General features: G+C 57.0%; 1 protein-coding gene across 2 annotated transcripts; it reads right to left on the minus strand.

The window, feature by feature from the left end:
- Positions 1-1,659: 1,659 nt before the first annotated feature.
- On the minus strand, positions 1,660-17,181 carry SUN2 (Sad1 and UNC84 domain containing 2). 2 transcript variants are annotated; one of them, XM_051961986.1, is made up of 18 exons: positions 16,805-17,169; positions 13,985-14,152; positions 13,093-13,292; positions 12,823-12,960; positions 12,516-12,611; positions 12,230-12,323; positions 11,406-11,476; positions 10,588-10,715; positions 7,167-7,403; positions 6,946-7,023; positions 6,309-6,352; positions 5,886-6,051; positions 5,452-5,673; positions 4,898-4,982; positions 4,703-4,818; positions 4,408-4,575; positions 3,654-3,746; positions 1,660-3,485 (listed from the first exon to the last, which is right to left on the minus strand). In XM_051961986.1, exons 2-18 carry the CDS (start codon positions 14,119-14,121, stop codon positions 3,366-3,368), a joined length of 2,193 nt encoding a protein of 730 aa, XP_051817946.1. In that variant the 5' UTR covers positions 14,122-14,152; positions 16,805-17,169; the 3' UTR covers positions 1,660-3,365. The 2 variants fall into 2 exon arrangements, with proteins under 2 accessions (XP_051817946.1, XP_051817947.1); XM_051961987.1 differs by lacking the exon at positions 1,660-3,485 and having other exon boundaries at positions 3,658-3,807; positions 16,805-17,181.
- Between the last annotated feature and the right edge of the window lie 6,694 nt (positions 17,182-23,875).

Here is a 23,875-nt window from a genome sequence, read left to right on the forward strand (position 1 = left end):
CCCATATTCAGTTATGCGATTCCCTTATGTCGCAACCCAGAGTTTCAGCAGCTTTGCTGTAGAGGGGATTCTTTACGTGGAAATTAAAAGACTGGAACGGCTCTTAGTAAGCGTTGGCTGTGGGGCAGACTGTGTGCCGAGTGATGGAGAGCTAAGACACAGAACCGTTCCTTCCTTTGGGGAGCTCGCCTGCCACTGCAAGATGTAACGAGCATCTGACGGATCTGTCTAGGTACATATGGATATCTAGACACAACAAGCAAGCACAAAACAAATACAGATTTCTGGGGGCCCAGAACTGGAAGGGAGCATCAAGACCCGGAGAAGCTTCATGGAAGGGGCGAACAGAATGAGGAGAACCAGCTCAGCCAGTGCCGGGCTGTGGTATCTGGTTTATTTTTCAGTTCTGCCCTCTTCCTCTCACATGACAAATACTAAAACACTTCCCTCCTTCCTCCCCCCGCCCCCATCTCTGCTTCAGATTTAAAAGTTTTCAGTGAACAAAGATCTCTTTTTTCTCTTCTATCTCCTCCATAAAAAAAATAACAAAAAAACCCTCTTGTAACAAAAGTGTGTCAAGAGTAACAGATTCATGGACATTCTTCCCAAATTGTGTCTTCTTTCAGCAGAAACTTTGTGTTCATCGGAAGTCTTTGAAAGTTACGTTCACTCGCTATTTCTGGCTCCGCTCACTGCACACCAGTGAGTTCCTGGGTCATCCAGAGGGCTGAGGCAGCTGGGCTGTGCCACGGGGCCCACAGTGCCGGGTCTGTTGGCAGGAAGACATCTTCCCGAATTCAAATCCAGCCTCAGTGTCTTCCCAGCTTCCTAGGCCAGACCTTGGGCTCAAGGTTCAGTCAATTCACCATTTGCCTCAGTTTCCTCATCTGTGAAATGAGCTGGAGAAGGAAATGGCCACCCACTCGAGTTATCTGCCACGGAAACCCAGATGAGTTGTGAACAGTCACTCATGAACTATTCCTACTGAACCCCCATCTCAAGGTATTCCCACCTGCCCCAGCACTGTACATTGAACCAAAGTTTCACCTTTATGTTTGCCCATGTACTAAGTTACTTGGTAAGGGAAGAGGCCATTTTTCTTCGCTGATAATATATCCCTAGCGGCGACCTCCCAAGCCCTGCCTCTATCCCTACTTCATTTGGAGTGGCTAACCGACGGAGTGCACACAACATGGCCCTTTGAGGGGCCACGAGGAATCATTTAGGTTGGGATTTGAGAGACATTTGGGCCCATAACCTTTGGGGTGTGCCCTGGTCCGATTCTGGAGCTCTTCCTGTTTTCCTGTATAAGATCCTCCTCCTTTAGACTCCGTCATCTCTCCCGCTGATGTCTTCTCTGGGGACCCCGGAGCTGGTCTGTACTGGACTAAACAGGCTGTCCCGAGGGGAGGCTCCAGGCCACCGCCGGCACTTCCTCCGTTTCTAACCATCCAGCCTGAGTTCTGTGACTCGGGAAGCTGACGCATTGAGGGCCCTTTCCATCCGGGCTCTGCCACTCGCTGGCCCATGACCTTGACCAGGCCCGGGACCCTTCCTCCTCACCCGCCAGCAGGGGGTTTCCACCCAAATCCCGCCTCCTTGGCCCCCCTACTCCCGGAGCGGCCTTCGCATGACGGACAGACGAGCAGACCCCACAGATGCAAGAAAAAATTTTATTGTTTTTGCATAGGCATAAATTAGAATCTTGTCGATTAAAAAATAAAACAAGGAATTAAACAGTGTAGCCTTTGGGATGGGGAAGAGCTAAAGCCCCATCTGCAGTTCTATCCTATTCCTATCCTATTCCTATTGGATGCCAGCTTCCCGGGAGGGGCCCGAAGCAGAGGGAGCGGGCTGGGCCGAGGGGCAGCTGGCAGCAGCCCCGCCTCAATTGGCACAGAGCGGCCTTCCCTCCTGATGGTTAAGAGGCAGAAAGGATGGCAGAATCGGTGCTCGACAGCCCCTCCCCAGCTGGGGCTGGAGTGAATATCACCCGGAGCCCCAGGGGAGGTGGCCAAGAATGAAGCCCTTAGCTTTTCTTTCTGGTAAAAAACCACGAAATATATCTATATAGAAATATATAGATCTATATACATAATACGAGTGGCCCGCAGGGCCAAAGACTTTGTGCCCTCCCCCTCCCAACCTGGTCTTAACTCCAACAAGCCCACCCCCACCCCCACCCCCATCCCAATGAATTTAACACTTGCCCTGGGCTTGGTTAGCCAAGCCAGAAAAAAACTTAAGAGCTCGAGCCCCTATTGAGAGCCCAGGGGGGCCTATAAGGCCCAGTTTCCCTGCAGAGGCCCTTCAGGCATGGCAAGTCCCGCTCCGCCCCGGGAGAGGGCAGCACATGCTCAGTGCAAACCTAGAGGACCCCGGAGGGCCCCTTCTCATCAGCATCCCCGCCAGGCTCCTTTCCCACCGTGCCCCCAATTACGGAGCTGGCGGGCCCCAAGGAGAGCCCCCGGGGACCCAGGCAGAGCTGGCCGGGCTCTAAGGTGGAACAGAAGGGCCTCTGGGCCTGCAGGGGGAGGGAGGAGCCCCTAAACAAGCTGCCCTTGCTGCCTTGGGAGCCCTGGGCCTGGGTCCCAAGGACCCCCAGCCCCATCTCCCTTTCAGCATCATCTAATCCATGATTAATGCTGCGTCTAATACTGCCATCAGAAGCCCTCGATCCCTCTCGAACCCCGCTGGGTCGAAGGCCTCCCCGCCAGGGCTGGGTCCCTGGGGAGACAGTCTCTAAATGCTGCGCCAGGTGGTCCCGGACGCACATCTTTCCCCGAACCGAGGCTGTTGGCACAATGTCCAGGGAGTCACGATCCATCTCAGGTGCTTCCGCTCTCAAATCCGCACCCGTCGTGCCCCTTGGTGGAGGGGACCAGGCGGTCCCTTGGCAGGGGCTTTGGCCGGCGCCTGGGGCTCGCTCGCCACAGGCTGGCCGCCAGTCTGCCCTTCGCAACTGTTCAATCAGTCCGTCCTTGAGACACCCGAGTCCCGGCCTGCAGCCGGGGGAGCCGTGGTGCCGCGGGGCCGTGCTGGGCAGAAAGGGCCCCCCGAGGTCCAGGCCCCATCCCCACCATGTAACACGTAGATACGCTTCTGGGGGGCGGGCAGGGGGGAGCTGGGCCGCCTGGCCCAAAGGGAAGGGGAATGAAACAGAAATAGCTCGGGGGGCCCTCTCCATGTCGGAGGGAGCCCGCCGAGGCAAGACTGCTCCAAAGGGGGCTCCTATTCCTCCGTCCCTCTCCCAGAAGCCTTTAGGGGGCTTAAGCGTGGGGGCGGGAGGAGGAAGTGGGGGAGCTGCTTGCTGCGGGAGGGAGGGGAGGGGGGAGGGGGGAGGTGCACGGGGTACTGAGAGGGGCCTAATTGGAGGACACCCGCTCCCCGTGGACACGGAAGCGGTAGATGCAGGTGTACTCCGGGTGACCCCAGTTGCTCACGATCCGAAGCTCAACTACCTGGTATGTGAATGTGTTGTTGCCCTGTGGGAAGGGGAGTGTGGGGGGTCAGGGAGGCCGGGGGCCCTCGGGCCTGGGCCCAAGCAGAGTTTTGTCCCTCCCGCTGCTCTCGGCCCACGGGCTCCCGGTTTCCATGACTGCCACCCCCAGAGCCACAGCCTGCCCGGGGCCAGACCCAGGCCTCCCTCCTACCTGCAGCTGGAAGGTCTGAATGGGATCCCCGTCCTTATCGTAGGTGAACTCCCCGAGAAGGATCCCCTCTGACTCGTATTCTCTACTTAGTCCCTGCAGAGAAGGAAAAGCAGAGGGAGGGGATGGCTGGGCGGAGGCTGGAGGAGAGATCATGCTGTTAAGGACAAGAATCCAAATCAATCCGGGGAGACAGAAGTGGAGATGGGGGGGAGAGACAACAAGTAGTGGGGGGGGAAGGAGAGGGAGGAAAAGGGGAGGAAGAAAGAGGGGAGATGGGGGGAGGAGAGGGGGAGGGATACATTGGAGAGAGTAAAGGGGAGAAAACAAAAGCCACAGTGATGTTCGCTTCCTTAGTAGCCTCTCCTGCGACCCCCTTCACATCCACCATCAGATCCTCTCCCCTCTGAGCCCGACCTCCCCGGCCTCTTCCCCATGGCTGCCGAATGCTGGCCCCGTGTGCCTCAGTTTATTGGGATTTAGGTCCCGAGCACCCCCTCCTCTGCCTTCATTGCTCTCTCCTTACTGGACGTTCTAGCTCCGTCCCGGGAGGCGACTGTCACGCGGGGAATGGCGATCGCCCCCTCCCCGGGCACCCCTGGCATGGGGGCCACGGAGGGGCCGTGTTTAAAAAGCCCGACCACAGCAGGGAAACCTGGGCCCGTCCGGCTGCTCTCCCGGTCCTTTCCTGGCCCAGGAGGCGGCCCCATGTCCCGTCCCCCCGCACCCCCGAGCGCCGCCAGCCTCCGATACTCACTAAGACAGCAAATTCCCGGGGGGCGCTGGGGATGTCGCTCGAGGGGGACAGGGTTCTGGACACGTGCTCCAAAGTGACCGCGGTGGGGCGGATGCGGGCGGCCAGGCGAATCACGGCGTAGCCCTGGGGGCCCTGGAATGCCCAGCAGTTGCCGGGGTACACGTCCGGCTGCGGGTGGAAGGCAGGCGGGCTCAGAGGGGAAGGGGCCCGGGGCCCGGCGGGGGGGCCTCCCCGTTAGTGCCCACGTGCCCAGCCCTGTGGGAGGGCGGCCGCAGGCTGGGACCCTCAGCCCTACCTGGAGGATGGCTCTTGGGGACTGAGTCAAGTACCACAAGGGGACACCAAACAGACTGAGGACGGCCGTCTTCGTGTCGTAAGTCTCCGAGCAGCGGGTGCTGAGGATGCTGGCGCCTGAGGAGCAGAGGCAGGTGAAGGGGGAGCCCCCGCCGGGCCCGGCCCCCCACCCGTCTCAGCAGCCGCCGCCGCCTACCTGCCGACTCCAGGGCGTAGTCCACCAACCCGATGCGGTCCTCGCTGTAGCGCTTCAGAGCCTGCTGCACGATCTGGTTCACTTCCTAAAGGACGAGGACGGACTTGTGGGGCCGGCCCAGCCCCCTGCCCGTCCCCCCTCAGTCCTGCCCACGGACCGGCCCGGGCCCAGCCCTCTGCCCGTCCCCCCTCAGTCCTGCCCAGGACCGGCCCGCTCCCACCCCAGGCCGGGCCCAGCCCCCTGCCCATCCCCCCTCAGTCCTGCCCAGGACTGGCCCGCTCCCACCCCAGGCCGGGCCCAGCCCCCTGCCCGTCCCCCCTCAGTCCTGCCCACGGACCGGCCCGGGCCCAGCCCCCTGCCCGTCTCCCCTCAGTCCTGCCCAGGACCGGCCTGCTCCCACCCCAGGCCGGGCCCAGCCCCCTGCCCGTCCCCCCTCAGTCCTGCCCAAGACCGGCCCGCTCCCACCCCAGGCCGGGCCCAGCCCCCTGCCCGTCCCCCCTCAGTCCTGCCCACGGGCCGGCCTGCTCCCACCCTGGGCGGGCCCGCTGCCTCACCTCCTCGGTCACGCCGGTCATGCCCTCCTTGCGGAGGGTCAGCTTCAGGTTGGCGGCGGCTTCACGTGCCGACCGGCCCTGCTCCTCGGCCACGCTCCCCAGGATCCTGCGCTCCAGCTCCCGCAGTTGGACCTGAACCTCCTCCAGCTGGAAGAGCCCGGCCAGAGCCTCCTTGTTTCGGAGGAGGAACTGGCGGATCCAAGTTGGCAAGTGCGACTTCACCTAGAACCCAGCAGAGGAGACAGCTCAGCCACGGCCCGACATGGGGACCCCTGTGCGGAGAAGGCCGGGCTCCCGGCCCCGCCGCCGCCCCCGCCCCTCCTCCCCCCCGCCACCACGGCCCGGCCTGAGCCCCCCCTCCTCCCCCGCCACCACGGCCCGGCCTGAGCCGCCCCCTCCCCCCCCCCCCCCAACTGCGGGACCCGTGAGCTCACGTCATCGCGCAAAGCCTCCATCTTCTGCGGCCAAAGGTCCACTTGCTGCGCCACGGCCGCTTGCTTCTGGCTCAGGCCTGACAGCTCCTGCTTCAGGCCGGCCAGCTGGGCCTCCAGTGGGCCCATCTCCTTCAGCACGTTCTCCCGGAGGGCTTCTTGGGCCAAACTGGTCAATGACAAAGGAAAGGTCAAGGTCAGCTCCCGGACGGGCACACAGGAGGGAGTGGGACGGAGCCAGGAGACCACAGGCGTGCCCAGTGGAGCCGGAGTCCCCTGAGCGGCTCCTTTCCCTCTGGGGCTGCCATCGCCCCAGATCCTGGCTGCCCCACCCCTCCCCACCCTCCCCGCCCGGACCCCCTGTGGGAAGCTCTAGCTCTGGACCTTCCCTTCCGCTTCTCTTGGCCCTCAGGCTCGGCACCTTACCTCTGCCACTCAGACTTGAACTGGAGGACCCAACTTTCCATCTCCTATGAGGAAGAGGAGGACATTATGAGACAACCTCAGTGCCGCCCCCCAGGACTTGCCTCCCTTCTGGGGGGCCCCTGTCTGCCGGGGAGCAGCCACAAACCTTAACCTGAGGGGTCTCAGAGACTGGGCCCTGCCGACAAAACCCTGGGGCTCCAGCGGGAGGAGACACTGAGAAAGACCCGCCGGGAGGAGCCATGAACCACTTCCCCAGAGCAGTGAGGAGAAGAAAAGCTCCCGCAGCAGCTGCCGAGTCGGCTCTTCTCGCTGACTGCCTTCTCCCTGCCTAGTTTCCATGCGCGCATGTGCACACGGGAGGGCCCCAGAGAGGAGCTGCGGGGGAGGCCCAGGTTCTCTTACTCGGGAAACTTCGTGCCCCAATTCCAGACCAGAGGGCCCAGGGTCTCCAGGCAGCTCCGGCAGGGAGCGGTCATCCCTCAGCGAGACCTCCCATCTGGCCACGCCCCTGGAGGCAAGTACCAGGCCCCAGCCCGCAGCAGCACCCTTGCAAGGCCGCTGACTCAGCAAAAGCGACCGCCCCGAGCAGCCCACCCCCACTGTCTCTGCCCCAGGAGCCTTCCAGGTTCTGCAGTACCTGGGAGGTCTGAGTAACCCTCTTCAAAAGGTTATCCAAATCCCGCCGATGTTCTGCCCTGAGCATGGCGAGCTCTTCCTGGGGAGCAAAGGGAAGGAGAAGGGGGTTCAGCAAGCTGCAGAGTTCTGTCTCACCCCCAGACCGCCATGCTCCGCCCCGGCCCACTCAGCCCCAAAGGAAAACTGCTTCTCGCGGTCTCACCGGGCGGCCCTTCTCCTCACCTGGACGTGGGCGGCCATGTCCCTGCGGAAGTCCTCCTTCAGGGCGGCTTCTCGCCGGCTCACCAGGCCCTCCAGGATGGTCAGAGTGTTGTCGGCGCTCAGGCCTTTCCCACCGGCCCCCTTCTCTAGTTCCCCATGCTCCAGGATCGCCTTCTGCCATTGGGTAGAGTATTCGGAAGACAGAGTTTCCAGGCGTCTTTCCAGGGTATGAATCTTTGACAGGACGTGTTGTTCAGCCTTGGGGATCAAGAAGGGAAAACACACAAAGGTGAAAAGTCTCCGAGGAGGAGGAACAACAACACTGTGTATTAGAGCCACCAGCATTTATTGAGTACCTCCTGTTTGCCCTGCATGGGGTTGGAGGCTAGAAATCCAAGGACCAAAAATGAAACCTAACCCTCACCTTCCGTCCTAATGACGGTGACAACACTCCAGACTGCCGGGTATTACACTACTGTGTGTATTAATTTTATACTGCGTACGCTGCTGACATTTCCTACACTATTTTTCACCTCCCCCTTTAGAACCTAAACTCACTGCAAATGGAAATGGTTTCTTTTTTGTACTTTTATTCCCACCCAAAGGCAGGGCCTGGTACAATGTGCTTACTAAATGCCAAAGGACACCAGCTTGGGGGACAGAAATACAAGTGGAAAGGGAGCCCAGAATAAATTCTCCCCATGAAGACAGCCATTTTCACTAAGGAATACTGTTGCAAATAATTAAAAAGACCATTAAGGAAATTACAGGAATATATAACAAAGATCATACACTCTGACCAGGCCGGATTTCAATTATTAGGAAAACAACTATTAATTCTAATTATATAATATATAATTATAAATTAATTTCAAAAACAACAAAAATCACATTCAATAGAAGCAGAAAAAGCTTTAACCAACATACAACACCAATTGCAGTTAAAAACACTAGAAAGCACAGGAATAAATGGAGTTTCTTAAAATGGTTTATGGCTTATGTATTAGCTAACTAAAATAAAACCAGGAGCAAGCAGCTGCTGTAATGGAAATAAAACTAGATGCCTTTTTAGTAAGATTGGAGTGAAGCAAGAATGTCCATTACTACCATTACTATTCAATATTGTACTAGATATGAAAATTCTAAGACAAAGCAGTAAGACAAGAAAAAGAAATCAAAAGGATAAACATATGCAACAAAGAAACTAAACTATCCGTCTTGTAGGATGTAAAATCAATCCATAAAAACCATCAATCACAAAATCCAGCAGGAAGAGAGAGAGAAATTCCATTTAAAATAAATGTGGCTAACTATCCTCAGACACTCTTGATACTTCCTAGCTGTGTGACCTGGCCAAGTCACTTAGCATCGATTGCCTTGCCAAAAAAATTAAAAATAAATGAGTGTAGTCAGCATACAATAGGAGTTTACCTGCCAAGATATACACAGGAACTATATCAAAATTACAAAAGTTTTCACACACAAATCTCAACAGTTGGAGACATATTCATTGCCCATGGGTAGGTCAAGCCAGTAAAATAAAAATGACATTACCTAAATTAACTTTCTTATTCAATGCCCTACCACTCAAACTAGCCCAAAAGTTATTTAGTGGCAAAGAATTGTAAATAAAGTAGATACTCATTGGCTAAACCAATCGGTTTATAGATGCAATTAAATATTACTGTGTTATAAGAAACCATGATCTCAATAAAATAAACACAAGACCACCTATATGAACTATTATGTCCCATAAAGTAAATTAAATGAACGAGGAGAACATGATAATAAGGACCACGGTCAACCCTATAAATCACCAATGATTGAAACCGAATGTCGTGAAAAGATCATGCTCGATGTGGCCCCAAAGATGACCAATGAGGATTCTCTTCCCTTTCCTCCTTTGCAAAAATGAGCCTACTGGGATGCGTATTGCATATAATGCTGGATGTGGCCAATGTTGGGTTGGTCTTCCCCCTTTTTAAAAATTCTTTTTTGTAAGGGACAGCTCTGTGGGAAGCTCTATATGTATGTGTGTGTGTGTATGTGTGTGTGTGTATATTTTTTTTAGGAAAGCTATATTGAAAAAGGTGGGTGATATGAATAAAAACTATATACCTATCTAGTAATTATTTTCACTATTAGATCACATAAGCTCTGAAGGTTTTACCTCTGAGCCACTGGTTATATAGGTTATGGAAATGTAAATTATGTAAAAACAAAAGATATTAACATTTTTTTAAAAAACAAAAACAAAGACGACCAGAAGACTATTTTCAGACATTGGAGGACGGGGGTTAGATTTGTTCTGCTTGCCCCGGCAGGGCGGAAGTTGTGCCATATTTCAAAGAGGCAAGAACAACTTCCTAACGGGGCGAGTTGCTAAAAAGGGAGAGGACTGCCTCCTCAGGAGGTTAAGGGCCTCCATTCTCAGGCCTGGACTGAAGTCCCTTCCTGCTTTCTGCCATTTCACGAGGTCACGGTTGGTGCTCTTTAGTCACCACCCTTTTGCCAGTGACCCGTCCTTGGACCCAGTGTTGCTTTTGGCTTCGGTGACTTCTTCGCTTGGCAAAGAGCCTCCGGTCCCTGACAAGGGGCAGCCTCCAGGCTTGCTAAGCCTTCTCACTGGAATGTGGTATTTGGGGGCAGTGCTCAAACATCCTTAGGAAACGATACTGTGAGTCAGTGTTACTTTTGTTCATTCCTGAGTTGTTAACACATCTGAACAGGAAGGATCGGAACTGTTGTAACTGCAGAGCGACTGTACGATAACGGCCCAAAGCGAATCACATTTAGGGATGGTCTAGAATGTGAAAGCTGTAGATGAGCCGGGACTGTCACTACTTTAAGCAAAAACAGCCTAATTATGAAAATAATGCTTAGAAATGAGAAATTAAATGCAACAAAAAATAATTTAGGTAAAAATGGTAGATCACAAATCTAACAAATTTACAAAGGAAGCTGAAATCAAGAGTATAGGGAAGAAGCAAAAAAAAAAAAAAAAAAAAAAAGACAAAAAGGACCTGTGGTTTTTTTCCCCTTCAGACTTCTGTGGCTAATTTTCCAATATATAAATGGTCAAAGGATATGAATGGACATTTAAATTTTTCTCTTTTTTTAAATTGTTATTTTTCAAAAGAAATGCAAGCAATCAATAACCTATGGGGGAAAAAAAACTCCAAATCACTAATAATTAAGAGAAACTACCTGACACCGTCAGAGTGGTCAAGGACAAAAGGAGAATGCCATGTTGAGGACAGGGACTATGGGGATTTTTTGGTCTGTTTTTGCCCTTCTTTGAATCCCTTGTGCTTAGCGCTGTGCCCGACACACACTAGGCCATGGTTAATAAATGCTGAGACTAACACTGGGGTGGAGACGGATGACATCAGCCGTGGGCAGGTGGTCTGCCTTTTCTGTGGGGAGCGTTCCCGGCACTCACCTGGAAATATGGGGTGGAGTCTCCCGATTCCCACACCTCCTCTCTCCTGTTGCCGCCCTTTGCTGCCCACCAGGAGAACACAGCAGGGTGGAAGGTCTGTAGTCCATAGGGGTAGAAATACCAAGCACCTAGCCCACGGGAGGAGAGGCTAATTAAGGCAGAGGTCGCACGCAGGACGCGCGCAGGAAGGCAGCAAGAAGTCCAGGGTGACCCCAAGGATGGCGGATGCACTAGGGGCCCCAGGACTGGAGTTCCCTCTCGAGTCATTTAGACACGTCCAGGTTATGGCAAGAATAAGGGGAAAGGTAAGCTCAGTGGAGACTGAGCCCTGAAGCTCTGCTGCTTGGCTCGCACACAGCCCTGTCTCTTCTGAATGGGGGAGACCAGAAAGCTCTGCAGGGACGCCCCTGCAGCAGCCCTGGGGTCATCGCTCCCGAGCTTTGGGGAGGGATGCACGGCTCCTGACAGAGTCCAGGCCTTCCGGGACCAGCGAGGGAGGTCCACCCTGAGAGGAGGGGCGCAGCCCCCCTGGAGCCCGGCTTTGTTCCTCTGTCAGTCCCCTCCCTCACGTGCCCACCGAGGGCACAGATAAAACACCCGGGGAGGCGGCCCCCCAACTGCGCCGCCCACGTGCACAAGGGCTGCCGGACAGAAGGAGACCGAGACCTGGCTCCCACTGGAGGCACGAGGATTGCCCAGGTGGCCCCTTTCCCAGGGCTTCTGTTCTCCCCCCCTCGAGGCTCCCCTGCCAAACTTTCCTTCCGTGGCCCGGCCCCCAAACCCTTGTCCGGCCCCCCGCCAGGCTGCCGGGGACTCACCATAAGCCAGAGAAGCCAGAAGCAGCATCATCAAGACAATCAGGAACAACTTCTTCAGAGAGGAAAAGGGTCTGCGTTCATCGGGATGAAAGAGGGGCGTTAGTGCTCAGTCTCCCGTGGGAGCCTCCCGGGAGCGAGGGAGGGGTCCACGGGGGAGTCCCCTCGGCAGCCGCCGCGCGCGGAGCGCTGGGCTTTGAGGGCGCTCCTTGAGGTAGGAAACAATCCCCGCCATTAAGCAATATGGCAGTGTGGTGGGACGCGCCTTCCTCTCGGGCCTCCATTAGAAATTAATACACCGAGGACGACTTCTTTCCTGGGCTCAGACGCATGGGCCCGAAGAGCCCCAGGAGGAAGGCCTAGGCCTTGGTGGGGAGGCCCCTGCCTCAGCCCCGGGGGTCACTGGGCACGCTGACCTGGCCCCGCTCCCCCCCAGAGAAGCTGCAAGAGCGGCTCGAGGAGGGATCGTCCCCTCACGGCCAAGGTGGGCCCAGCGGCCGCGGCCGACACCAGAGGCAGGAGTCCGGTTCCGACCCACCCTGCACTCAGAGCCGAGAGGGCTGGGGGCGGGGCTGGTAAATGTTTAACAAGCGGCTCTGGCGGCGGAAGGCCCACAGGCCCTCCCCTCCCCATCCTTTGCTTCTGCCTCCACACTCAGTAGGGCCCTGATTGGTAGCTGACTGCCTTGGGCGGCCGGAGCCGGTTCCGGGGCAGCCTCGAGCTGGTTCCGGCTCACCCCTGACCCTGACCTGACCTTAAAAACTGATAGAAGCTGAAAACAAACGGCGAAGTCTGGGGAAATGAAGGCCCAGGGAGGCTGCACTGACCTGGTCAAAACGAAAACATCCAGCAGAGAGGCGGCCGTGGTCAGGCGGTACCAGGTGGTACCGATCCACCAGTAGAGCAGTCCAAAAAGCCATCCTGTAAAAGTCCAGCACGGGATTCAAAGGCCTCCCCTCCGAGCCCCGCGCCCCCAGCCCGCCCTCTCTGCAGCTGCTTCTCGCTACTCTGTGCTTGGGGGTCGCTGCCCCCGAGCCACACCACCAGAGAGGGCCACACGTGCCCCTGCACCGAGGACCCCGGGCAGCAGGCCTTCTCCCTGCCAAAACCCACCTGGAAAAGTGATCACCATCCACAGGAAAGCGCCAACTTGGGCGGCGGCATTCTTGAGGGCGGATACTGGGCTAAGCTGGTCCATAGCTGCCCGCCCTGCAGGGAAGGGAAGAACTGAGGATCCGCACCGGGGGCGCCCGGGCCTAGCATCTCCCCTGGGTGGCTCCTCCCCTCCCCCGGCCGGAGCTGGACTGCAGTCTCTTCTTCCTCTTACTGAGACCCACCTGCCCCTCCGGGGGAGGATGGTTTTCCCAGGGAGGTGAGCAGTGCTCGGGGATGGGGCTCCCGGGGAGGAGGCGCTACCTACCTGTGAAGTCATCCTCGGAGGAGTATCCTGAGGAAGACCCATAGGTGTCATAGGTGACTTTGCCCTCAGTCAGGCCATTAATCTTGCTGCTCTCAGTGCCTCCTGTGCCTCTCCTCCTCCGCACCAGTGGGTCCCCACCTGTGCACAGAGCGTATGTATGTTGGGTTTTTTCTGACAGCTGGGGGGAGTCACGCTGCGCCGCCCGCTGCCCCACCCCCAGAAAGCTTTAAGACGGGGCATCTTTTCTCCCCCTCCCGAGCCCCCACTCACTCCAATAGGAATCGCTGTCCAGCTGCTCATCGTTCAGGATGGAGCTTTGGGTTTTGGCCCCTGGGGTGGCCCGGGGTCTCCCAATGAAAGTCTCACTGACAACGGATTCGCTGTAATAGGTGCTCTGGGCACTGGGAGCAGGGCCCGCCAGGCGGACCGGAGAGAGGTGCTTCACACTGCTCGACTTCCTCTTCAGAGCCCTGCGGGCAGCAAGCAGAGCGGCGGCGGGGAGGGTGAGAGAGGGGCGGGGGGGGGGGGGGGGGGGGGCCGGCCGGGAGGAGGCTGCCCCGAAGGGGAGGGAAGGGCCCCCCAGCCCCTTTCCCAGCCCCTTTCCCAGCCTTAAGCAGATGGGTAAGTTGTAACCGGCAGCAGCGGGGAACGAGCCGCAGCTGCCGCGGCCAGGCCTTCTCCCACGTGCCCCAGGATGAGGCCTTCGCGCCCTCGGAGACAGGCCCTTCCCCTGCGCGGCTGCCTCTGCCGCTGGGAGCCCCGGAGAAGGGACCCGGGGCAGAGGCGGGGGCTCGCACCCACCACTGGGCCTCAGGCTTCCGGAAGCTCCCAGCTCCCCCCAGTTCCTGCTCTCAGAGTAAGGCAGTAGCAAACCCCAGGCTGTTTGTGGCCGAAGGGGAAGAGAGGGCGCCGGGGACAGGGAATCCTCACATCTGTGGGCTAACAAAGCACTGGCAGGGCCCGCAGACGTTTTAAATAGGGGCCAGTTCCCTGTCCCTCAGACTGTGGGAGGGAGGGCCCGTTTTGTGGGCCTTTAAATACAGAAGCTCCCTCGCCCTGGGGGAGGGGGCTGACCGTCCTCAGCTGCCGCCTCGGGCCGCGGGTGATCCCCCCGCCACCGAGGGGGCAGCCTGCCCGGGAGGGCCCGAGCCCCTCGGCTCACCTCACGGGGCTGCTGTCCTTGAAGGCAGCGGGCTGGCCCACAGTCAGGGAGCTCCCTCCGCTGCTGCTGCTGCTGCCTCCATCATCATCAACCTGGTAATAATGGCTCAGGCGCTGACTGCGTCGAGACATCATCATTATTTTTTCGCTCTAGAAATTCTAGAAAAATCTGGAAGAAAGAAAAAAGGAATGAGACGCAGGAACCCAGGTGCTCGCTGACGGGGCGGCGATGCCGTGTCCGGGACTCCTGAGACCCCGAGGGGTGACCTCGAAGGGGCGGACGAGACGCCCCAGACTCTCCTCCGAAGGGAGCGGGGCCGGGCCGAGAGGGTCCTCCTGACCCCGCGAGCCCCCCAGCTCGGGCCCGCCCCCAAGTGCCACCTGTCGGCAGCCGCGCCCGGGCCCTCGCAGGCGGCCCGGGGTAAAGCGCCGCCGCCTCCCTGCGCCGGCCCAGCACAGCTTTCCGGACCCCTCCCCGACTGCGAGCCCCTCTCCTGCTCCTCAGAGCAGCTTCTGTCCCCGACCCGGAAAGTGGCCCCTCCTGGGGGCACGGGCGGAGCTCTCGGGCCAGCCCGGGGAATGCGGTTCCGCATGCCCCACACCCTTTCTCTGGATCGCAGCCGTTAGGGCCGTCGAACTCATTTACAGACCAGTAATGGACGAGCGCTAAGCCCCCCAGGCCCCCAGGAGGCGCCGGCCTCCCGCCCCCCCCAGGGCCTCGGGGAGCTCTCAACGGCCAGGGACTGCCCCACAGCCTAAGGCCGGGGGATGAGCCGGTGGGGGAGCCCTCCCTCCGAGTCCGGGCGCCCGCTCCCTGCCCAGGCTGCCGCCCCTCCGGTGCCTCTGCTTCGGTGGCCTTGCCCGGGTGGCGGGTCCGACCCTAGCACGCGCCCGCCCCGGGAGAACGAGCAGGTCTGCTTCGGCTGGCAGGGAGCTGCTTACCAGACTCTCCTGAAAAGCAAGAAGCCACATGCCCGGCTGGCCAAGGAAGCCCGCTGGGGAGACCCGCCGGCGCTCCGGGAGGAGGGTGCCCGCTGGGCGGCTGCCCTCGGCCCCCCGCCCGCTGGTCTCTCTCCCTTTCAGCCCCCGCCGCCCCCATGCTGGGGTGGAGCCTGTCCCCGAGGCCTCAGAACAAAGCCGGATCTGGCACCGGGCGCTGACATCGACCTGTCCCCCTCACAGGGGCCTGGAAAGGTTCTGGGGTCCGAGCGCTCGCCGGCGGCCTTCCCCTGCCCGCCTCCCCCTCAGAGCCCCCCGGTGGTCCCGACGGCACAAAACCCGCTTCTCTGGGCTGCCCGCTCTGCCGCCGCCGCCTGGCGGACCCCCACACACCCCCGCCGGGGCCCGCGGATCGCCGCGCCAGTCGCCCCGCTCCGTCCACAAGAGCCCCTGCTTATGAGGAGAAAAGAAACTGCTTAGAAAGGTCTGGACGCACGGGCCGTCATCCGGCAAGTCGGTGGCAGGAACAGGATGGGGCTGGGGTGCCCGACCCCCCAAACCGCTGCCCCCTCGTGGCCCCGGCCGCCTCCGCCTCCTGCTCCTCCAACTCGGGGCAGCCGGAGCCCGCTTTGCCCCCTGGGAGCGCCCGCCAAGATGCCTCCTCCCGGGAAAGCTCCCGCGCCGACCCTGCCCAGTGAGTTAGGGGCCACCGACTGCCCGCCCCTGCTGTGGGATCCCGGCCGGCTCAGGCCGCGGCACCCGGGACCTGCCCCCAGCGGTCAGCAAAGTTTGGGGGTCAGCCCCGCCCCGGCTGCCGAGCGTGGGTCCCCGGGCAGCCGCCCGTCGCTCGTCGGCTGCGCCCACAGGGAAGGACTCGCCCGCACCTGCCCCGACTCCGTCTCTGAGTTTCGCTCACTTCTCAGGTGATTTCGGGGCAGGCCGGGAAGGGATCGGGGAAAGGGGCGCGGGTACCCCGTGAGCCGGGGGATCGCGCCCAACTTTGGTGGGCATCCCCGGCCGACAGCGGGCAAAAACGGGCATCTGGGGCCGCCCGGGGCGGATCAACCCGGGGCATGGGGCAGGCGCCCCTCTCCCCCATCCCTTCCACTGGGAAAGTCAACACAACTCTGGCCCAGAGGGAGAGGGGAAGGCGCGCCGGGCCCTGGCGCTGGCAGGAGCGCGCCCGCAACTCGATTTCGGGATTGTGTGAGAGGGAGGCACTGTCCCGCCCACCCCTAGCCCAGGGAGGGGTTCCCAGACCCGGAGCTGTGCCCGGGCAGCTGTGCCCTGGCACGGGGGGCAGACAGGAGAAGTCGCCGTGCCCAGGCTGGGGGGCAGCTGTGCCCTGGCACGGGGGGCAGACAGGAGAAGTCGCCGTGCCCAGGCTGGGGGGCGGCTGTGCCCTGGCACGGGGGGCAGACAGGAGAAGTCGCCGTGCCCAGGTTTGGGGGCAGCTGTGCCCTGGCACGGGGGGCAGACAGGAGAAGTCGCCGTGCCCAGGCTGGGGGGCGGCTGTGCCCTGGCACGGGGGGCAGACAGGAGAAGTCGCCGTGCCCAGGTTTGGGGGCAGCTGTGCCCTGGCACAGAGGAGTGGGCAGACGAGGGGGGCAGTTGTGCCCTGGCACAGAGGGGGCAGGCGAGAGGAAAGGCAGTCACCGTGCCCGGGCTTGGGGGGCGGACGAGGGGGGAAGCTGTGCCCTGGCATAGAGGGGGCAGACAGGAGGAGGGGCAGTCGCCGTGCCCGGGCTTTGGCGGGTAACTCTCGGGGGGGACAGTTGCATCCTGGTTCCGAGGAGGGCACCGTGCCCGCGCCCCGATCCTCCCCCTCCCTCCCCTCTCATGTCCCGGACCGGCCCTGGCCCGGAGGGACCCGCCCCGGTACCTGCGGAGACCGCTCAGTCCCTCCCCGCCCTCCGCGTCCGCGTCCGCGTCCGCGTCCGTTGGCGGCTACCGAGGGAGTGCGGTGCGCGTTCCCGAGACGCGCGAGGACAAAGCGGGCGCGAGCAGGAGCCAATGAGCGCGCGCGGCGAGCGTTCCACGAAGCTTCGGGAGCGCCTCCGTTCTGCCGAGCCGCCTCTGTCACCACCAACAGGCCGAGGCCAAGGCAACCGCCCCTGGAGCCCGGCAACGCCCCCCGCGCGCGCCCATTGGGCGGTTTGAACAAAAAGGATTCCGATGGCCCCGCCCTCCAACGAAACCACCAGTCTGAGCTCGAGGATGCGCCCCGCCCCGCCGTCCGGAAACGCCCACCCAGGCCCCGCCCCCTCTGGCCTACCTTCTCCCCTAAGCCTTTCCTCTTCTCCCTCCCCCTCCCCCTCCCTTTCTCCCCCCCACTAACTTTCCTTTTCTGCTCCCTCCCTCCCCTTTCTCTCCCCCTCTAGCCTCCCTCTTCCCTCCCCTCCATTATCCACCTTCAGTCCTCCCTGCTCCTCCCTTTCTCCTCTCCCCTCCCCTCCATTATCCACCTCCAGTCCTCCCTGCTCCTCCCTTTCTCCTCTCCCCTCCCCCTTCATTCTCCTCTTCCCTCCCCTCCATTATCCACCTCCAGTCCTCCCTGCTCCTCCCCTTCTCCTCTCCCCTCCCCCTCTAGCCTCCATCTTCCCTCCCCTCCATGATCCACCTCCCCTTCTCTTCTCCCCCTTAGCCCTCCCTGCTCCCTCCCCACCCTCCTCTTCTGGGGCCTCCTCCCTTACCTTCTCCCCACTCATTTCCCCTTCCTGTGCTCCCGACAACCCTCCCTTGGCCTGCCCCTCCCTCCTCCCTGCTCTCCTCCCTGTTCCTCCCATTGCCCGAGGGCTGGCACCCCCAGGTCTGCCAGCCTGGGCACGGGAAGGGCGCTGGCCGGTGTCAGGGGTTTCCAGACTCCCCGGCAGCATCCTCCTTTGTAGTTCAAAGCACCTGAGACACAGCCTTGTCCCTCCCCCAGTCCCCAGCCTGTGGGGGGGTCGGGGCGGGCGGCTGCCCAGCTCTCCATCATAAGGGCACCTGCTTCCCAGTGCCTGGGACACCCTAAGTGCCTAACACTGTGTCCTTCCCTGACTCCATAGGAAACGTGCAGGGGGTTGGGGGGAGGCTAGATTGGGGGCCCGAGGACCTCACCTGGGGGGGTTACCTCCCCCTCGGTGCCTCAGTTTCCCCCTCTGGTGAGGGGTCGGCCCCCACCTTTGGGCTCCTTTCAGTTTTAGGGCTCAAATGAAATAAAGCGTGGGAAGGGCTTTCAAAAGGTCCACAAGAACCCAGGGTTTGGCTTCTCCCCGCGTTTCCCTTGGGCCCGGGACAGCCGGCCAGCGCCAGGCACTTTCCCGCCTCTTTCTGCCCAGCTCTGTTCATGCTTCCTCTGGGCCTGGAATGCCCCGGCCCGTCCTTGCTGTCCCGAGGGCCACAGCTCTGACATTCCCCCCCATGCTCCTTTGCTAGGCCCCGAAGCACCTACTGCGTGGGGGTGGGGTGGGCGATGGGGAGATCCAGCTTAAGCCTTTAGGACATTAAGGAGGTGGAGGAAGCCCCTAAGGACCCGCAGAATCTGGCCGCCAAGCCCTCAAGGAAGAGCTTTCTTCAAGGCCTGGAGACAGTTGGCCAATAACATCTATTAAGCACCTACTATGTGCGCGGCACTGTACTAAGTGCTGGGGGTCTGTGGGGAGGAAGTGGTCTGTGGGGGCTGGACTGCAGAGGCCCTAGTTCCTCCTACAGAGAGAGAAGGGGCTGGTCACAGAGGCAGGCAGGATTCAAACAAAACGTAGGCAGGTTCTCCGATCCCTAACGCAGCGCTGGGGCCCAAACTCCTCTAGTTCCCTTCAGAGGCGGGACAGTAAATTGTTTTTACCATTTGGGAACTAGGATGTCTCCCTCCCTCCTTCCTCCTCTGCCCTTCCATCCTCCCCTTCCCCTTTTCCCTTCTCATTTCTTCTTCTTCTTCTTCTTCTTCTTCTTCTTCTTCTTCTTCTTCTTCTTCTTCTTCTTCTTCTTCTTCTTCTTCTTCTTCTTCTTCTTCTTCTCTTCTCCTTCTTTTCTTCTTCTTCTCCTCCTTCTCCTTCTTCTTCTTCTTCTCCTTCTCTTCTTCTTCTCCTTCTTCTTCTTCTTCTCCTTCTTCTTCTCCTTCTTCTCCTCCTTCTCCTTCTCCTCCTCCTCCTCCTCCTCCTCCTCCTCCTCCTCCTCCTCCTCCTCCTTCTCTTCCTCCTCTCCTCCTCCTCCTCTTCCTTCTTCTTCTACTTCTCCTCCTCCTCCTCCTTCTTCTCCTTCTCCTTCTTCTCCTTCTCCTTCTTCTCCTCCTCCTCCTTCTTCTCCTCCTCCTCCTCCTCTTCTCCTTCTTCTTCTCCTCCTCCTCCTCCTCCTCCTCCTCCTTCTTGTTCTTGTTCTTGTTCTTCTCCTTCTCCACCTTCTCCTCCTTCTCCTCTCCTCCTCCTCCCCTCCTCCTCCTCCTCCTCCTTCTTCTTCTACTTCTTTCTTCTTTCTTCTTTTTTCTTCTTCTTCTTCTCTTTTTCTTCTTTTTTCTTCTTCTTCTTCATTTTCTTCTTCTTCTTCTTCTTCCTTCTTTTCCCTCTCCTCCTCCTCTTCCTTTTTCTCTGTCTCTCTCCTCCTCCTCTCCTCTTTCCCCTTCATTTTTCTTTCTTCTTTTTCTTCTTCTCTTTTTCTTCTTTTTATGTTTCTTTCTTCGCCTTCCTCTCTTGTTCTTTCTTTTTCACCTGTTCTTTCTCCTCCTCCTCCTCCTCCTCCTCCTCTCTTTCCTCTCTCTTTGTCTCTTCTCTCTCCCTTTTCTGCCCCCCATCTCTCTGTCCCTTTCTCTCTTCCCCTCTTCTTCTTTCTTCTTTGTCTTTCTTTCCCTTCTCTCTTCTCTCTCTCCTCTTCTGTCTCTGTTTCTTTCCTCCCTTTCCGTTCTCTCCTTTCCCCTCTCTCTTCCTTCTTCATCCCTCCTTTCTCTCCTCTTAGTCCTCTCTTCTCTGTCACTTTCCCTTCGTGCTCTCTCCTCTGAGCTAAGGATGCCCTGGTATCCCAGCTGTTAGACTCCCCCCTTGCTGAGATCGCCTTCCTGTACACCTCTCTCTGTACAGAACCGATGGGTACTCGCTGTTTACCTGCTGTTTTCTTCATGAGACTCCCTTCAAGAGCAGGATTAACTTCTCTTTCCATTGCACCAACGGGTCTCGTGATCCATAACAAGCGCACTTTTTGACTGACCGTGACTGCAAAGTGGCGGAGACGCCTTATTTATTTAACCCACAGAAGGTATGTTCTCCTCCTTACAGCGGTGAGTCGCAGATTCCTGTTTGTTGGCGGCAAAGGAAGAGCAAAATAACGAGGCCTCATAGACACGCGGCTTCCCGATCCTGCACTCGCTCTGGGGCCGGAGGACCTGGGTTCGAGCTGCCTCAGTTACTCTGGATGTCTTTGGGTAAATACACTTACCATCTCTGGGTCCCAGCTTTCCATCGGCCGATGGAGGAGCTGCTAGTCTAAAGACAACAGCAAACCCCAGTCCCTGCTCTCACGGAGCTTATTTTTTCCTGGAAAAGTGATTTTTCCGTCTTCTTTCTACCTGTTTAATTTTTTACCCCCAGTCCTCTCCAGGTCCATTTTGCAGTTTTTATTTGGGCACAATCGGGAGCTCCCTGGGACTGGTGCTGCCTTAGCTCTATTTCTTTGTGACTTTCATTCAGAGCCGAAATCTGCTCTGGCAAACGCTCCTAATAAATACTAAAGCACTAAATCTTTGTGGAGTGAATGAGTGATGTTTGAAGTAGCTTGAGCAGAACTGCCCCCACTCATCTCAGCCATCCCAGCAACTGGAATCAATCACTTCAAAGCTGGACTCTACAGTGCAGAGGCCCGGTCCCCGGGCTGGGAGTGGGATCAGCCTGTCTCGGGCCGTCCCGGCGGGAAGGGAACTAGAGAAGCTGCTTTCCACTGGAGCCGGGTCACTCTGATCCGAAACCAGCCTTCTTTTGCCCCAACAACATAAGAGCTTGCGACTCGTTACTAGAAATAAGGCAACCTTGTTTTCTGCACATGCCCTGTGTTGTAGCTGTGGCTGTGATTATATACTACAAATTCCCAGGGCCTTTTTGTCCTTTCCCCATTTTATTATATTATTTTTATTTTATTATATAATATTATAGTTATTTTATTATATATGCTTTTATACTTATAAATATATTTTATATATATATATAAATGTATTATATTTATATTAGGCTTGCAGGGCTTTCAATCTGCTCCTCTCCATAGCTCTCTGTGGGAGGTGCTGTTGTTACCCCCAGGAAACTGAAGCTCACTGAGGTCATCAGATGAGAGCTGGAAAGCTGGTCGGGATCTCGGAGGCCGTCCAGTCCAACAAACCCTCTTATTTCACAGAGGGGGAAACTGAGGCCCAGAGAGGGGAAGGGATTGACTCAAAATCACACAGCTGCTGTCAGCTTAAGTGAAGTCTGGTGGAACTGGGGAGAGTGGGGTCAAGTCTCATTTTCCTTTTCTCTGAGATAAACAGACTAAAAATATCTGTAAAGAAGCCCTCCTCCCCAGAGATATAACAATCTGATTTGCTTAGATTTAATGTTTATGGCAGGATTTGAATCCAGGGCTTCCTAGGCTCAAGTTCAGCACTCTCTCTACTATTCCACCTTGCTGCAGGATTTTTTAACTCAACAGATACTGAATAGTGCAGCTACTACATCCCTCCTTCCCTCTTTCCTTCCATTCATACATCCATCAACAAGCCTTTAAATGAAGACTTTACTGCGTGACATTCACATAATAAATTCACAGTTAAAAAAAATAAAAAATAAATCCATAGCCTCTGACTTCAAGGAGTTTACCTTCTATAATATGGGAGCCCGAGGGATTTGGGGGAGCTAAAGTTTATTTAATTTATTGCTTAGCTTTGTCCTTTTTTTATTCTTCCTATAAGGTTGACTCTCTTTTTGGGGGAGGAGGGGAGAAGAATATATTGGGAAATGAAAGTGATATAAAAACAAATAACAATTTTAAATTAAAAAAAGAATAAGGGATTCTTATACTTTTGGGAGTTACCAGTCTGGACAAAGCCTGCAAGTTTTCCAACTTGGGGTTCCAGAGAGGCTCCCCTGAGTCTATTCCTTAGTCTTCCACTCTAGCCCTCCTCCATCTCCAGAAAAGGTCACTGACTTTCTCGCCCTGTGAGTTTGACAGGAGACTGGACACATAGATTTAAGCTGGAAGGGATCTTAGAGCGTTTAACCACAGTTCAAACTGAGAAGAGACAGTGCTGGTCCCCTCCTCATTTTCATGAAATAAATTCCTAAAGCCCACCTTGCTTCCTTTGAGGGGGGTAAGTCTTGGGGTACAGAGAGTCAAGAACCTTGAGTCAAGTCTCAAGAGCTGACCCGAACCTCTATGTTGCCCTATCTGTGAAATGGGCATGAAGGCTGCTTTGGGTAATATGAACTGCAGTTCTCTGAGGAAAGGTGCAAGATCTCAGAGCAGTTGTTTTACCCAAATAGTCCCCAAAAGGGGCCTGCAGGAAATGAAATGAAACAGGGCCCAACCACTGGAGGAAGCTGCTAGAAGGCTCGGCCGTGGGGAGAGAAAGGAAGTGGGTGACCTAGAGTCCTCCCCTGGAGAGCCCGCAGATGTTCGATTCAGAGCAAGCATTTATTAATCTGGGGGGAGAATAAGGACAAACACAGGAGGGAGGCACGTGGACAACTGGCACAGTTAGCAGACTTTCTGAGCTTTGAGGTCGCATTTGGGTCTGGGGTCCGGTCTGCCTGAAGTCTCAGAGATGTAAAGTCTCTGAGTCAAGGAGGCCCAGATGAAGGCTGTGAAGGGCTGGCTGAGGCTGCATCTAAAGCTGGGAGAGACCTCAGTCACCATAGAGTTCTTCAGGTGAAGACCCTTTGAAGCTAGAGAGACTGACCTTGCCATTCCTGATGTCACAAGGCAGTATGTGATAGAACTAGCTTGATGTTCTATAGTGCTGGGTCCCCCTCCCTCTGGCTGTGATTTAGATATGGGTGGTCTTCTTTCCCCCCACCCAAGTGATTTAGACATGGGTGGTCCCCCCCATGATGAGATTTAGACATGATCTAGATATGGGCGGTCCCTCTTACCTCCCTTGCCCTGCTGTAATTTAGACATGGACGGTCATCCCTCTCTCCCCTCCCCACTGTGATTTGGATATGGATGGTCTTCTCCTTCCTCCCCCCTCACTGTGATTTAAACATGGGGGTCCCCTCCCCACTACTGTGATTTCGACGTGAGTCCAAATCCTAATTCTGCCATTCTTAAACTTGTGTTGAAAATCACTCAGTCCCTCAGGGACTTCTCTGTAAAATCTGGGGCATGGACTAGACAGCCCCTAAAGACAGTTTGTATTTTAGGGGAAATTTGAGCTCAGGCATTGGGCAGTTCAATGGAGTGTTTGCCCCCAAGTCAGAGGACCAGGTTTCAGATTCCTATCTATGGAATCTTGGACAGGTCACAAGAGGGGACCTTCCAGCTCTTCCTAGATCAATGATCCGAATGACCTACTGACCTTGAACAGACATTTCCGTGACCTTGAGTTTCTTTGAGGGCCTGACCTCCCAAAATGATTGAATCCCAAAGATGGGAGGGATTTTGGGTCTCCTGGTCCACTCATTCCCTGACACACTGGTGACAACTCCAACAAGGGAGAGCCCAACACCTGAATCAGCCCGTTCTTCTATTGGACAGCTCTCATTGTTGGGGGGGTAAATTTTTTCCCCTCTGGTTAGACTTCAGGGAAAATTGACCTGAGTTTTCTGCCAATCATTTCTTGAACACTTACTCAGATTTTCCCTTCCCTTTCTCTCATCATTTCAGACTGGGGTGTGTCAGCTTGAGTTGGCTTTCAAGAGATGATTCTTAAATTTTCAGTATCAGTATTGACACCTTGGAAATTGGGTAATTACAGATAGGTTATGATTTCTTATTTTGCCAGTTGTCCGGATATAGGAAA

The sequence above is a fragment of the Antechinus flavipes genome, chromosome 5 (genome assembly GCF_016432865.1).
Source record: "Antechinus flavipes isolate AdamAnt ecotype Samford, QLD, Australia chromosome 5, AdamAnt_v2, whole genome shotgun sequence".
In the NCBI taxonomy this organism is placed as follows: Eukaryota; Metazoa; Chordata; class Mammalia; order Dasyuromorphia; family Dasyuridae; genus Antechinus; species Antechinus flavipes.